This window comes from Gracilinanus agilis, chromosome 1 (genome assembly GCF_016433145.1).
Source record: "Gracilinanus agilis isolate LMUSP501 chromosome 1, AgileGrace, whole genome shotgun sequence".
Classification (NCBI taxonomy): Eukaryota; Metazoa; Chordata; class Mammalia; order Didelphimorphia; family Didelphidae; genus Gracilinanus; species Gracilinanus agilis.
The window spans coordinates 483,992,983-484,009,405 of record NC_058130.1 but is presented as its reverse complement, the minus strand read 5'-3'; the positions used below and the strand labels follow the sequence as shown (position 1 = coordinate 484,009,405).

Below are 16,423 nucleotides of genomic sequence, written 5' to 3'. Positions count from 1 at the left end.
TATACATATATATATATATATATGTGTGTGTGTGTGTGTGTGTGTGTGTGTGTATACACCATATATTATATAACATAAAATTATAGAGCTGGATAGGACCTTCGAGGTTATCTAGCCTAACCCACTTATCTTATTAAAAAAAAAAAAAAGTGGAAGGCAAGAGGTAAGGTCACGTAGAAGGAATTAAACTTGTTCTCCTAGAAACAATAGGCAGCAATTGGCGTTGTAGAAAGGCTGGACTTCTGAATTTCTTTCAACCTCCAAGATTCAATGATTCTATAGCTAGCCTGTCTTTAACCAAAAAAGACCATTCCCAAGTGAAAAATTATGGAAGCTATTTGTATGTATTATAATTTGTGTCTATAATAAATGTATACTAAATCAAGGATCCATGATGAGCAATCATAAAAAATAAATAAATTAGTAACCTGAGGCTCATTGAGATAAAACGATTTTTCCTAGGTTATATAGCAAAAGCAAACCAGAGCTGAGGCTGGAACTCAGATTCTTGGCTCCTTTCCCATGTTTGTTTTATTACATCATCGTGAGACTACCTGTAACTAGAATTCTCTTTCATTTAGACCAGTGGTTCCCAAACTTTTTTGGCTTACTGCCCCCTTTCCAGAAAAAATATTACTTAGCCCCCTGGAAATTAATTTTTATAAAAATTTTAATAGCAATTAATAAGGAAAGATAAATGTACCTGTGGTCATCACTTCCTCCCTAGATTGCTGCAGCACCCACCTGGGGGCAATGGCACCCACTTTGGGAATCACTGATTTAGACATCTTTCCACTAAAATTATATATGTGCATATACATATAATTTTACATGCATGTAGACAATATAGTTTGTCAATTATTTCTAGCAAGATAACTGTTAACTAACTAAATTACAGGGTTCCTTAAATTAACAGGGGAACTTAAATTGTTGGGGATACTCTAACATTGGATCATGGATCATCAGTTTGGAACTGAAAGGGACCTTAGAGGTTATCTTGTTTAATCTGCAAACCTTACAGAGGAGTAAACTGAGGTCCAGAGAGGCTCTATGAATTAGGATCAGATGTGTAAGTAAGTAGCAAAGCTGGGATTTGAACATAGTTTGTCTCCAAGATCTATCACCCCTTCCACTAAACTATCCTTCTTCCCATAATCATTTGGAAGAGGTCTATCATCATAAAGATATTTGGTTAAAATCTATAGTGATTTGTAATTGCACTTTAAATGTTATTATAGCCTCATAACCCTGTGAGGCAGACAACAAATTAATGATATTTTAGATAGAGGATGAAATTGAGGCTTAAAGAGATTAAATGGCACCAAAGGCCACAGGGTGGGTAAATGGCAAGACCCAGGTTAACAGCTTCCAAGTCCAATTTCTTTTCATTACTTTATTCTTTTCTTTATCCCAGTAGACTATTGATGTCCAGAATGATGAAATGCAATTTTGGAGGGTACATTTAAAAAAGATAACACAATGTTTATTCAGTTACTTTAGTTGTGTCTGACTCTTTGTTGACTCCATTTGAGGGTTTATTTATTATTTTTTGTCATTTCCTTCTCCAGCTCACTTTACAGATGAGGAAACTGAGGCAAGCAGGGGCACATGGCTAATATGGGTCTAAGGCTAGAATTGAGCTCAGGAAGATGAATCTCCCTGACTCTAAGCCCAACATTCTTATCTACTGTACCATCTGGCTGACCTAACATAAGATAGGTCTTTTATGTATTTATAGAGAGACAGATGTAGTTGGTATTTAGTCATGTCTAAGTCTTTGTGACCCCGTGGACATATTAATAATATGTTTATTTAACTCTAGTCCAACTATCAAAAATATGGAATTAATGATACATGCAAAACTCAGTGGAACTGTGCATCAGCTAAGGGGGGGGGGAAGGAATGGAGGAGAGGGAAAGAAGATGAAACATGTAACCATGGGAAAATATTCAAAATGAAAATAAAAATATAATTAAAAAATAATATGTTTATATTATATTTCTATATTTAGTTATTTTGCATTGGTTTGTTTTCATTTGGTTTCAAAAGTCTTCTGCTGTTATATAGTTCAAAGAAATATCTGTCTCTGGCACTCTTAGAAAGATATACATATCCAGGAAATTCCCCATGGTAATAGCAGGCTGTCATCCAAGAAAAGAGACTCAATCACATCCTTAGCATTCTTTACCATGAAAATCAACAGTAACTTAATTTCCTTTGGTAACAAGGGAATGGATGCTCTGTACTGATTAAAAATTGCTTCAGGTATTATGAGTCATGGTTGGACAGAAGTCAAAATATCCTTGATTACCTGGCATTCTCTTTTGACATAGTAATTCATCCATTTCAAAAGAAAAAGTCTAGGAAAGAAATGAGCATGTTTTTCTGACAGATGCTCAGCTTCTCAGTTGCCGAGGGATATTTTCTTCCCCTCTGTGGATCTCACACACTGTGGGTAAAATTTCCAGCTGGTCTAAGAGTATTCTTAATGCAAGATTGTTGTTTGTTTATTGGTCATCGGCAAAAGGACGGTTCATTTCTAAAGAGGGTGTGAGCTCTATAAAATCCTTGTCTACCCAGGGTATAAGCATTATAGAAATCTCAAAATGCTCTCTGTAACTCTACGGCAGTTCTCTACACTTCTCTAGGGTCTGTTGCTTCATCTGTTAAAATACAGGGACTCGATTAGATAATCGCTAAGCTCCCTTACATTTCCCAAATCTTATGATTTGATATGATTTTTTCCCCCTGCCCAAAGTAGTTAATATGGCCAATTGAGTTTTTCAGCATAGAATATTTTGCTCTTGGAATACCATCTGACATTTCTATATCACTCAACATTGGCAATTGCTTTACATTTACTGTATTTTTGGAATAGTAGGAATTATAAAGTAATAATGTCTTTGGGAATCTTGGGAAAAGAAAGTGCTGCTACTTACAAGGTACTTTCCTTACAATAAACCTGTAAGTATTATTCTCATTTTCAGGGGAAAATAGAGAGTTCATACAAATGACTAGAGAGCAGCTTACCTGAAAAAAGGTTTGGAAATTTGATGAGTCTATGGGTTCTGTATGACTCAAGATTGCAACAGATTGGCCAAAAAAGAGGCATGATATCCAGGAAAACGGAGGTGCCATATTTTGTCTCTAACTCTTTAGTTTACTGCTGAATGTTCTCTGGTCTCCTTGGCTTCACATCCTCTAGTGCATGTTTTATACTCAGAGCTTCAGACTGGCTCCAACCATAAAATTTACAAAACATGGGGTGTATCCCTTTGAAGCTTTGCAGCGTGCTTTTCTTAAATATTCTGAGATCCCTTAATAGTTTTATATCCCTTTATCTCTATATTGTTAACAAATTTCTCTTTAAGGTCTCCTTTAATATAGATCTTTACTTTTCCTTCCATTTTCCTTCCCAATTCTGATGTTCTTCACAAAGCTGTCTTCAAAATAGCTCCTTTGGGAGGGGGGAGGAATCAAGGAAGGCTTCATGTAGAAGACAGTGTTTGAACTGAGCATTGAAGGGGACTAGAGATTGTGAGTCAGAGGTGCAGAAGCAGAACATTCTGGGCATGAACTATTCACATGCACAGAGGCTGGAGAAGGAATGCCTTACGTGAAGAGCAGCAAGAAAGCTACTTTCTTGCTTGGACTGGAGAGTGTGGAAAAAAAAGTCATGTAGAATAATGCTAGAAAGGTAGAGAGGATTGTGAAGAGTTTGAAACATCAGCAGAATTTGTTATAGTGGGGAGCCACTAGAGGGTGGTAAATGGGTTAGAACTTTCTTTTAGGAAAATAATTTTAGCAGCTGGGATCTTTAGATCTCTGTGGATGCTCCTTTAGAGCACTTATTGGTCCTTCCACCTTGTTTGGAGCAAGTGAACACTAGATTTTCTAGCATATCAACTTCCACTGGCATGGGTTGGATCCAAATGTCATTGGCTCAGCCAGGCCAGGAACTAAGTATTAAAAAAAAAAACAAAACCCAAACTCCTACCCTTCCATCTTAGACTCAATATTGTGTATTGGTTCCAAGGCAGAAGAGTAGTAAGGGCTAGGCAATGGGGGTTAAGTAACTTGCCCAGGATCATAGCTAGGAAGAATGTGAGGCCAGATTTGAACCCAGGACTTTCCATTTTCAGGTGTGGCTCTCAATCCACTGAACCACACAACTATCCCTGAAAGCATTTCAGATGGAGGAAATTCCAATGTATTTCCTTGTCCTCTCTTTCCCTTCTTTTGTGGACTCAGTTCATGACTACATCTTCTCTAATAATGATATTCTTCATTCTTTTGTGAGTTACTACTCACTTTATATCTTCATTTTTTCTCCATATTCAGTTTTCCTAATGCTTTGTGGTAGTGTTGATATGATTTTGATGTTTAATGAGATTACTCCTGTTTTAATCTAAATTTGTTTTTTCTTGTTTAGTTTTCTACTTTTCAAGAGAAAAATTTGTCAGTATGCTCATTAGAAAAAATAAAGGCCACACAAAGGTTGTCATTGTCATTAACTTCTGACCTCCCTGTTTTTTCTATGTCCTTTTGAAATTTCAATGACTATAATTGGAGATAATTTTCCAATAAGCATCCAAAATGCTAAAATTATTTCTTGGCTTAATCTTTGTCTCCTAATAACCCCAAAGACAGATAGAGCAGCATTAGAAAGGAGCAGGTAGGTGGCCCAGTGGATAGAAAGCCAGGCCTACAGACAGGAGATCCTTGGTTCAAATCTGGCCTTAAACACTTCCTAACTGTGTGATTGTGGGCAAGTCATTTAACTTCAATTGCCTAACCTTTACCACTCTTCTGCCTTGGAACTACTCAGTATCAAATCTAAGACAGATAGTAAGGGTTTAAAAAAAAGAAAGCAATAGAAAGCTATACTCATAATTACAATGAGGAACATTACTTTGGATTTTTGTAATAATAATTTTTTTATTTAAAGTTTGTAGAGCACTTTATATTTTAAACATCTAATTTGGCTCTCACAACAATCCTGAGAAAACAGAGGTTCTGCAAGATTAAGTGATTTACTTACAGTTATTCAAGCCAGTGTCAAAACTAGGTCTTTCTGTCTCTGAGTCCAAGACTCTTTCTGTATACCTTCACCTAAAAGACTTTCAACCAATCTTTTGGTTGGTAGGGATTATTGTAGAATTCTGGAGAACTGATTACTGGTTAGCTGGGTGGATGGGGAGAAACTAGTCTTGGGGGAACAAAATGATAAAGTCATAATGAATGACAAGTGCCATAAGGAAGGAGTAAAAGCAGCAGCAGCCAGATCTAAGATGCCCAGGAAAGTGAGGGAGCCCTTTACCCTCTCTTCCTCCCTCCCGCCTTCCCTCTTTCCTTCCCTCCTTCCTTCTTCCTTTCTTCCTTCCTTCCTCTTCCTTTCTTCCCTCTTTCCTTCCTTCTCTCCCACCCTCCTTTCTCCTCTCCCTCCCTCTCTCTCTTCCTTCCCTCTCTCCTTCCTTCCCACTCTCCCTCTTTCCTTCCTTCCTTCTCTCCTACCCTCTGCTCTTTCTTTCCTCCCTTCCTCTCTTCCCCCTTACTTTCTGTCCTAGTAAGAACTTCAAGAAAGAAGGGCAAGGGCTTGTCAAGTAAGGTTAAGTGACTCACCTAGAGTTACCCAGCTAAGATGTGTCTGAGGCCAGATTTGAACCAGGACCTCCTGTCTCCAGGCCTGGCTCTCTACCCACCAGGCCACCTTGCTGCCCCAGCCCCTTTCCTCAGTTAATACAAGTCCCACAGGGAGTCATATGTAGACTTTAATGGTCTTGTTAAACTCTACATATGGATCCCTGTGGGACACATATTGACTGAGAAAAGCATCTATTAACATAATCTATATTCTATTACATTATATTTGTTTTGTTAACTATTTCCCAGTTACATTTTAATCTGGTACTGCCTTGCTGTACCACAACGTGGACAGCATGTTTGCCACCTCAGCTATATTTCATCCTATTCATCCTATCATCTTTGCCTTCAAGGCTGATTCTTTTACTTCATTAAGTCTTTTCCTGCCAGGAATCTGTTTCCCTCTAATCTCCTCACAGTCAGTCATTCCCAGTCATGATTAGATCCTCAACCCCAAAGCCTTATTCCTATTAACATTCTTACAGGGCATTTTGCCTATAGTAGATTAAAAAAAAAATGACATAGCCCATCCTTAGAGGGAGCAGGTACTTGTCTACGGCAGGGATTTATAATTAGTGATATTGTACGATGGTAATTTCTCATGGGGGAGTCTGGGAACGTCAAGAGCTTTCTCTGGTCCCTAAAGCTTCAAATGGTGCCTGGTTCCTGGGAGGCTTCTAATGTGTTTGTTGAATGAACAGTTGCAGAAACCTACCTCCTCTTCTGTTAGAGTTGGGTCTTCCTCTCGAGACTTGTAAGACAGCGAACTAAGTCTCTGTTAGAGAGAACAAATACATATCAAGATGAAATATTGTGAAACTTGTATAATTTTAGTAAAATCCAATACTTTTTTTTAAGAAAAATTTCAGGAAAAGAAGCTCGCTAAGTCCTTGAATCAAGAAAATGAACTGTTCAGAGAAAGTGTCATAAATAAATCTCCACTGCATCAGAAGATCCAGAATGAGCTATGGGATGTAATTGGTTGAACACATTTATCCTGAATGTAAGCTCTTATGCACTGGGACTTTTACTTCAACTTGGGATCTTGGCTCTTGGACTGCTTTTTGGAGGACTGCTCCTGGATCTTCTCCTTTGGATTTTAGTGTTGAAGGAATTCTCCTTGGGTGAGTGAGTAGCTGAAGACACTAAGGGATGTGGGGAAGCCCCTGCAGGGCTGAGTCTCACTTCACTAAAGAAGGGCTAGCAGGCTTGTTAAAGCCTGTCTCTTTAGTTACCTTTTTCCATTTTCACTCTTTCTACCTCTTTGTAAATAAAGCTACTAAAGTCATTTTGCCTGAAGTTGTAATGTCTTTAAATTGACTACCACAATATTTCTTTAGAATTCTCATATTTAGTCAAACTTCTAAATTTAATTTCTTACAAATTTATAATTCAGTTTTCCCTTTGCATAAATGGCTGGATATTTTGCTCACAGAAATTTCTTTCCCATTATTTCAGCAGCTTTTCAGAAAAGCTACCATATCACTTTGAGATAGGTTTAATAACTTGATCCTGAACAGAAACTTCCAATAAAAAGAGATGTAAAGAAACAGAGTATTTCAGTAACCTCTGACCTATTAATTAATCTGCTAAGTGGATGGATAATAAAATTTGGTTCATACTTTTGTAGGATGATGAGCTAAAAGAATCCAGTAAATTAGTTAGAATATTATTTCAATTACATCATGAGTATGGCTGAAAGGAACAAACTTTTAAAAAATACAGTATTTCTTTAATAATCCTATACTATGTGCATATCCACTGCTTCACAGGAGAATCATCAGGCCATTTGGAATCATTTTCTAAGTCCGTGGATACAGAAATCATCTTAGTCACATTTGAAATGTGACCACAGTGTGAGGGGCTCGATGATGACCTATTAGGAATCCTAGACTCATGAGGAGAATTGGAGTTTTCTAGAAGACAATTGGTATCACAAGTTTCATCTAGGTAGATGGGATCGGATTTTCATTCTTTTATAATGAGGACCAGGATACAGGGGAAGCCTTGATGCTCTTGGAAATTGCCTCTCCCTGGTGAAGGTATTATCAAATTAAACTTTAAAACTATTTAAGGTAAATATAGTTGAGTAAGGTAAGAGGAATAGGTCAGTTCTGGAATAGAGAATATTAAAGGGGCAATGGCAAAAAAATGTAGCAATTGTAAAGGAGAATCATTTTCTCTTTGCAGTGAAGAAAAAACTAATGGACTTTCCAGAATAATAGGAATGAAGCTTTTTTTGTTTCATCATCACACATCTGTCTTACTATGGAAAAGAAGAATGATATAAGGCAGTTTTATCTTAATAATAGTTGACATTTTCACAGTACATTTCACTTTATAAACTTGATATCAATTTATCCTCACAAGGACTCCCTGCTTTATCTAGTTCAAAGATTATTATCCTTATTTGCTCATAAGGACATCAAGGCAGAGAGAAGCTCATAAATATCATACAGGTGTCAGCTTCATCTCCATGGGGGAAGAAAAGAGACGTTATTAGTTGATGCCAGGTTACACAGAGCAGGTAGTGCCATGGGGCCAGTGTCATGACAGAGAAATGTGTTCCTGGATGTGTTGGAGGATCACAATGGTGGAAGAGGATGCAAGAGCAGGCCATGGGGGCTAGCTGGGTTGGAGGAGGCTTCTTGGTGGAAGCAGGAATTCTGGGTAGGGATATACTGGTCAACTAATTGGTCCAAAGTAAGCAACACTTTATGCTAAAATGAACACTAGGGGCTCATGCTAGGAAATGCTACCCACTACCACAGAAGGAACTGATGGAGTCTGAATGCTGATCAAAGCATACCAGTTTCTACTTTATTTCTTTTGTTTTCCCTTGTATATGCAATAAGTGTCTTCTTTTATTACATGACAATTATGGAAATATATGTTGCATGATAATGCATGTATAACTTATAGCAGATTAACTGCTGTCTTATGGACAAGGAGAGAGGAGAGAATGCTGAACCAAATTTCTTAGAAAACAAATGTTAAAAATTGGAGGAAAGAATATAATAAATTATTACTGGGGAGAGAGAGGGAAAGGGGGAAGAAAAAAAATACCAGATTTAGTGTTGGGAGCTAGGTTCAAGTCTCAGGTGTGCTATAGGTTAGTGGGATCATCTTGGGTAAAGCTCTGAGCTTGAGTCTCAAATGTGAATGTAAGAAAGATTATTGTTTGGTGCAATATTATTCAGCTCGTGCCTGTGTATGGATAGACCACATTGATGTGAGTGAGGACAAAAAGCAAATCAAGAACAGGAGATTCACGTATTTTATGGAATTTTTGCCAAACAAAGGACAATATTGAATACATTTCATGAGGTTAGGGCAAAACTATCTATATGAATAAAGAATAAAAAATGACTTTTGTGTTATTTTAAGAAGTGAATAAAAAGCCACATACTAGTAATAACAATTAGAACCTACACACCTGAATACTTTTTGATTTGTACAGCTAAAATCAGAATGATTTAAACTACAGTTTGAATAGCCTGGAAAAATAAAATTTATAAGATAATGGCTGACAACATATAACACAATTTTAGAAGACTTAGTCTAAAAATCAATGACCATGTTTGGCTACAAGGCAAGCAGCCTGCTCAGGAATGGGTCAGACCTGTGCTTTAGTGCATTATGCATGCACTTAGAGATGAACATTGGGAAGATATGATAAAGCTGTAGCTTAGAAAGACTTTGGTTCAGAATACATTTTAATTAGATGAACACCTTTTCTGCGGCACTTGGGGGACTGCATCTGTCATCATTTGATTAATTCTTCAGAGCCTTAACCATTTCAGTCAATTCACAGTCCCTGAAGACAAGGTTTCCTATATAATAGATGGATATGTGGAGAGTTAAACACAGAGAATGAATTTCTTGTTATCAATGATTAGGAAAGATTAAAAAAATCTTTTTTACACTAAGCAAGAAGATAACGTGTTTGAGTTTGAATTTTTGCTTGTGTATGCTCACTCTCCTACCCTCTCTCCTGGTAAGAGTCAATTGTGATTACATAGATTTTTTTTCCCCCCACTGCCTTTAAAGACTCTGTCTTTGGCCCCATCCCGTTCATTTTTATCAATGACTTGAGATAATATGCTTGTAATATCTTCAGATAAATAGCAAATGGAAAAAGGATAGGTAGCACAAAGGAAGAATGATAAGGGGAATTAAAAAAATAAATTTTAATCGAGAAACATAAAGTTGTACATTTGGTTTAAAAAATCTATTTTCACAAATACGAAGTTTGGGACGGCAATTTTTTGGGAAAATATATAAGAGGGGGACAATGGATTGAGAGCCAGGCCTATAGATGGAAAAGCCTGGGTTCCAATCTGGCCAAAGATATTTCCTAGCTGTGTGACCCTGGGCAAGGCACTAACTAACCCTCCATGACCTAGCCCTTATCTTCTTCTGCCTTGGAACCAACACACAATATTGATTCAAAGACAGAAGTTAAGTGTTTAAAAAAATAAAAAAGAAAAGAAAGGAAAGGAAAAGAAAATATATGGGAGGCTTTAAGTGCCTGGTTCAGAGGAAGTGGTTAATAGATTATCGATTGATTTTAAGGGACTGCAAGCTTAATATGAATCAAAATTGTGATAGGAAAATTTAAAAAAGTAATGCTACCCTATGCAGCATAAAAAAGGCATAATGTGTCTCTGCTTTCATCAGATTGCATCTGAAATACAGTGTCTATTTCTGAAGATTATGTTTTAAACAAGAGATAGACGGCTGAGGCTTGTTCAGAAGAGGGCAAGAATTATAAGACAACGAGAGGACTAGGGACTGGGCAAGGAATGGATCTGATGGTTAGCTGGAAGAAGAGAGAATTAGAGGAGACAGGAAAGCATCTTTAAGTAGGTAAGGAGCTGTCATTTTTAATAAGGATTAGCCTTGATCTGTTCATCCCAATTCTGCAAAACTAGGAGCAGTGGATGCAAATTGTAAAAACAAAAAACAAAAAACAAAAAACAAAAAACACCCAGTGAAAGTTCTATTGAGAGGAAAAGCTTCCTAACTGTTAGTATATTGTCCCAAAATGGACTGTGTTGGGAAATGGTGCGTGTTCTCTCACTAGAGGTTTTCAAGAGACTGGATCATCAATTTATTGCTATGCTGTAGAAAGGATTCTTATGCAGGTGTATCTTTTTTCATCTTTTTCAAACACTTAAGATTCTGTGTGTTTTTAATCCACATTTTGTAAAATTGCCTAAGGTCTCCAAACTTTTATGTAAGTAAACAAAAAAAAAAAGTATGTTTTATATTTAAAATTATTGTCCTACTGCGATCACTCATCTCAGCATGGAAGTTATGTAGGTGTACCTTAGGGTTTCTGTCCTGCACCCTAAAGCAGCTGTCGTGTCAATCTTGATATTTTTGTCATACACACAGCCAGAGGAAAGAATGAAGTGGTAGGTCAATGGACCTCCGGCTCATAGGTACTCCTCAGAGAAGTGAAGGGATGACTAGACTGAATGAGATTTATTAGTTTGGTTTTTTTGTTGTTATTATTTGTTATTCTTATGTCGTAACCTCCTACCTTTCTGGTCTTCTTACTCTTCAACCTGTATGCTACAGTACAGAAATAGTGACCTTCTCTTGGCTCTGATCATTTTCTCTGGCTGATTCCCATGCCTAGGATGCTTTCCCTCTTCCTGCTCTGATTGCTGGCTTCCCTGACTTCTTTCACATTCCATCTAAAATTCCACCTTCTATAAGAATGCCTCTAAATTGCAATGCTTTCCCTCTTTTAATTTTTTTATTTTCTATTTATTCTATTCTATTTATTCCCTATTTATTCTAATCTATTCTATTCCTATTTATTCCTATCTTATTCTATTTTACATTGCTTTAAATTTGTTTGCATGTGGTCTCCCCCATTAGAACATAAGCTTTTTTTATTTTTAAAATTTATTTTTGACTTATTTTTATTAATTAGTTAATTAAGAATATTTTTCCATGGTTACATGATTCATGTTCTTTCCCTCTCCTCTTTCCTCCTCCCTCCCAGAGCTGATGAGCAATTCCACTGGGTTTTAACATGTATCATTGTTCAAAACCTATTTCCATATTATTAATATTGGTAATAGAGTGATCATTTAAAGTCAAAATCCCCAGTTGTATACCAATCAAACCACATGATTGATCATTTGTTTTCCTTCCGCATTTCTACTCCCACAGTTCTTTCTCTGGATGTGGATAGCGTTCTTTCTCATAAGTTCTAGCTTGTTAAAGGCAGAGATGGTATCCTCAGTGCTTGGCACACAGCAGGCATCTAATAAATGTGTTGTGATAATTGATTTTTAGTAAAGCATAAGCCCTGGCAAGTCCTATCAGGTTAGAGAATGTAGAACTGTGGCCTCTGTAATAGCCCAAGTCTTTTATCTGGGATCATCCTTGCTAAATAGGAAAAGGAATAGCATTATTAGGCAAACTGCATGGTGATGATTTTTTGGGCCACAGAAATCCATTGAACAAAGAAAAAAATGGCCCTCGTTCCTGTGTGTTCCCCTATTACTGTGGCACTAACATAGGCAAAGTAACAGGAAAGAGGGTAGCAGGTGCTAAGAATCACACATCAATAGAATTTAATTTGACGGTTGGTACTCTAAATGTGTGATTCTTGTCCAATGACCAAGAAGTGGGCATATTGCTAAAGCAGCTGTCATATCAATCTTGACATTTTTGTTGTAAACAAAGCCAGAAGAAAGGATGAAGTTGTAGGTAAATGAAAGTCTGGTTTACAGGTACTCCTTGGAGAAGTGAAGAAATGAATTGGCTGAATGGGATTTATGTTGTGCCAAGAGGCAACGAGAAGTTATTATTTCATGGGATATTTAGCCATCACTAATTGCCAGAGTGGAGAAATTCCTCCATTCCCCCACCCCCTAAAGGTATCTGAAAGCACATCGATAACTACTTGCCTATTGGCTTATACTCCAATCAATATAAAATCTTTCTGAGAATTATCAATATACAAATTAAGGGCATTCTTGAAAAATATTGGTAGGGAACAAAACATTTTTTTTGCAGGTGATATTCCCCAATGGATTTTATCTTTCCTATTTCAAAATTAACTGAAAAATGTAGAAAATTTAATGGTGTTTAAACCCTAAGCACCCTAGAAACATATAGTAAAGATATTGCTTTGAAAAAAAAAGTATTTGATTTGGTAGAACAAAACAATATCTTACAGTCATTTTTACAACAAAGTGTCTCCCATCCATACATCAAAATTATGTAAGATTCTCTGGAAGTTGTAACAAGAGGAATAACCCTGTTCAATGGCCCTCTGATAATAAATATCAGTCAAAAGGCATGGAACATGAAGATATATGCTTGCCAGCAGTATTCAGTGCAGTTTAGGAGGAGATTCAGTATAGGGTTCAGTTTGAGGAAGTATTTCCAGTAGATGGTGGAATGGGTCCACCAACACCTAACAGTTATTTTAGTTCACACCATGTCTTATCCTATAAGGCTGGATAATACTATTTCATGGTAACTCATAAGAGACAACCTTCTGATGTCCCATTCCACAACCAAACCTACCATCTTTTTCAGAGTAAAGAGCCATATATATTGTGTATCTTCTGGTGCAGTATGTTTTGTGGAGGGATAGAGGGCTGGTTCCTAATCACACTGTCTACCCCCCTGCTTTACTCCCAGTCAGTAGCCATCAACTTTCCAACCTGAGGTCCCTGGAAACCTGGGTGCAGGCTGACCAGAAAATCTGAGGACACTGCCACTATTTACAGTAGTATTTATGTATTTCTTAGCCATTTAACATGTATAAAATTGTCCTACTATTTTTATTAAATTTCTATCTTTTAATGTTCCACTGGTGAAGTTTTTTAGTATCGTACTCCTAACCCCATTTCTCCCATAAGCCCTATGGTTTTTATGGAGTGATTTTGCAGAATTCAATGATTTTTAGGAAAGCATGTCAAGTTATAGCAATACTGACTGTATATTTAAAATTTATTTTTTTTATAAAACTATGTCACCGGGAAGAGGAAAGAAAATATATATATTGCTGGAACATATATAGTATTTAATTTTTTTAGATTGGATTTTAAAATACTGAGAATCATTGAAAGTAGGAATTGTTACTATGTGGAGATATCACACCTAGTTTCCACTCACATTATATACTACATAAAATTGACTTGGATTACATGGTTTATTATTTTAATTTCTATAGAAAGTGAAGTCTAGGGTGCTGTTTAATAGCAATTAGTACAATTATCCTTTTTACCAGTTAGATCCTAGCAAGTAAACAACTTTACTTGCCTCAGGAAGGATGCTTTTAAAATCAGAATTACGGTGTTTTCCTTTAGTTTTTGTTTTTAATTTGGGATGATACAAAGGATGGAAAACCAAACTTCATTATTTTTATATGGCAGGGAACTTTTGCTTAAAAACTGACTTTCAGAATATAATTTTTCTAAACAAATAAATGAAGTGGTTTTCCAAAGGCTCCCATAAAATGAAACATAAAGGGGCTTTGCTGGAACTTCATGGACTCCTTTGGCTGCAACCTGACTTTACCTCCCACCAGTTTCTACCTAGTTAATGTCAGATGCCCGTACTTTATATTAAAATAGGAAAGATGGGGACTTCTTCATGTTTTCTCCCTGCTTCTGGAGTAAATGCAAAGTCTTACACTTGATTTAAGAAAAATTAGTAACAGAAGTAAGCCATTCATATGAAAGTAACTTGGCATAGGAGCTAATGAACATTTTTTTTGACTTGATATAAAGAAAAACTTCTTCATGATTAGAGTTGTATAAAAGTGGATCAGATGCCCTCATAAAGTAGTTAGTTCCCCGTTATTGGAGTTCTTCAAGGGAAGACTAAATGACCACTTCTTATGGACAGTAAGGTTATCGATGATATCAAGCATACATCCAAAAACTTTATCACTGATTTCTCTAAGCTTCTGCCACTACTTATCACTCCTCTTCTTCCTGGACACTCTGACCTTCCTTGGTCTCTTTTCTTGGCTCTCCTCCATTCTAATTATCTGACCACTTGTTCTGATTCTCTTCTGTGGGATTACTGTCCATCTCCTGCCTATTGTGGGTGTTCCCAGAGCTCTGCCTTTGCCACCTGTGCCCCCCGCCTCCTTTCATCTCTCTAACAATCATCCTTTTGGACATACCATCAGCTCCCAGATTGGGTCACCTCTTTACAGACAACAACCAGATTTGCTTCCAGGAGACCATAAAAACTCCTTAGCCCCTTGTTGAAATACCTCTACCTCCTGGCTACCTCTCCTGCCTTGTCTCTACCACATAGCCTTCAGGAATGCTGGCTTTGAGCCAAATTGGACTAATAGCTATTCACTGAAGTTCGGATTTCATTTCTAACCTTCTCCCTGCTTTTGGACAAGCTGTTCCCCATGCCTGGAATTCATTCATCCCTCTTCATCTTTTCCTCTCAAGATCCTTATCTTCTTTCAAAATTTTAAGTCATGGTCTCCTCCATGAAGAAGCCTTAGCTAATTTTCTCAGTTGTTGGGGCTCTCCCTACTCTGTTGTCCTTGTCCTACATCTAATTGTGTGCCTATTGCATCTCCCTCATCAAATATAGGTTCTTGGGGGGCAGGGACTGTTTTATTTCTTAGTCATTTTAGCTTTATATTTCACAATACCTAGCTTAGTGCCTTATACATTAAGAATGATGAATGAATGCAAATTTGATATCATAGAGGGCCAGAGTAATTTTATTCAGGGAAGGTTTGTATGTTGGATGATTTTTGAGGTCCATTTTACCTCTAATTTTATGACTGATTCTTCTATAAACTGGAGTTTTTAACAGTGAAGTCAAAATGATTTCTCTTAAATTATGGTCCTTCTATTAACAAACCTTTACTGTGGGGGCAGCTAGGTAGCTCAAGGGGTAAAGTCATTTTTTTTTACAAATGAGGAAACTGGGGCTTAGAGAGATAAAATGATTTGATTTGGCTAAGGTCACTCAGCTAGTGAGTGTTGGAGCTGAGACTGGAACCCAGCTTGTGTACTCTAAGTCCCGTCCTCTCTTGCCTAAATCATTATATCACCAATCCAAACTAGTACAATTATTACCTAGTGATTGTTTCTACTAGGATTTTCTTCATTCACTTATTTAAAACAAGAACTTATGTACTGACATGAAGTTTGTGAGTTCCTCGATGGCACACTACTATGATTTCCCAAAGCCTTTGATCATGTCTATATTTGGGACTGACATTTTGTGCCTTTTCTGTTTTTATTTCTTGTGCTACTCATTATATCTGACTTATATCTCGCTCAGCAGAGTTAGACAACCCCTTGTTGACGAAAAGCCGAGAAGAGAATCTTGCTTTTGGCCTGAGCTGGACTTTTGGACTCCCTTCCAATGATGATACTTTATGATTCTGTACACAGGGGAGAAGAGGAGCATCCAGGGCCAGGAAGAAAAAGTAAGCGAGGAAGTATGGAAAAGTTTGCCAGAAGTGTTTGTTAGGTGACTAACTGTCCTGGTATTTGAAGATGTGAGGAATACTGGGTTCCAGATGATGCCTTGATAAGTTTCAGGACAAAAGAGTAGTAATAACAACCCTACTGGTGCCTTGGAAAACAAGGAAGATCAACGTCTGGGCATCTGGAATATTCGCACCAGTTCTTGGGGTTTGCAGGGAGAAACGGAGATAATGTGGGTACTTGGAGATGCAAAAATGTTTATCTTTAAGGGGCTTTGACCAGTAAAACAAACAAATAACAAAACCTCTGTTCTCTTAGAATTGTCATAG

The 16,423-nt window shown here is 37.1% G+C and overlaps 1 protein-coding gene across 1 annotated transcript in view; it reads right to left on the bottom strand.

Moving 5' to 3' along the window:
• The window catches only part of PAG1 (phosphoprotein membrane anchor with glycosphingolipid microdomains 1), a 33,215-nt gene that overhangs the window by 4,648 nt on the left and 12,144 nt on the right, over positions 1–16,423 (bottom strand). Inside the window, exon 5 of the mRNA XM_044657936.1 lies at positions 6,359–6,418. Coding sequence (XP_044513871.1) covers positions 6,359–6,418 — 60 coding nt within the window. The remainder of the gene's footprint in view (positions 1–6,358; positions 6,419–16,423) is intronic.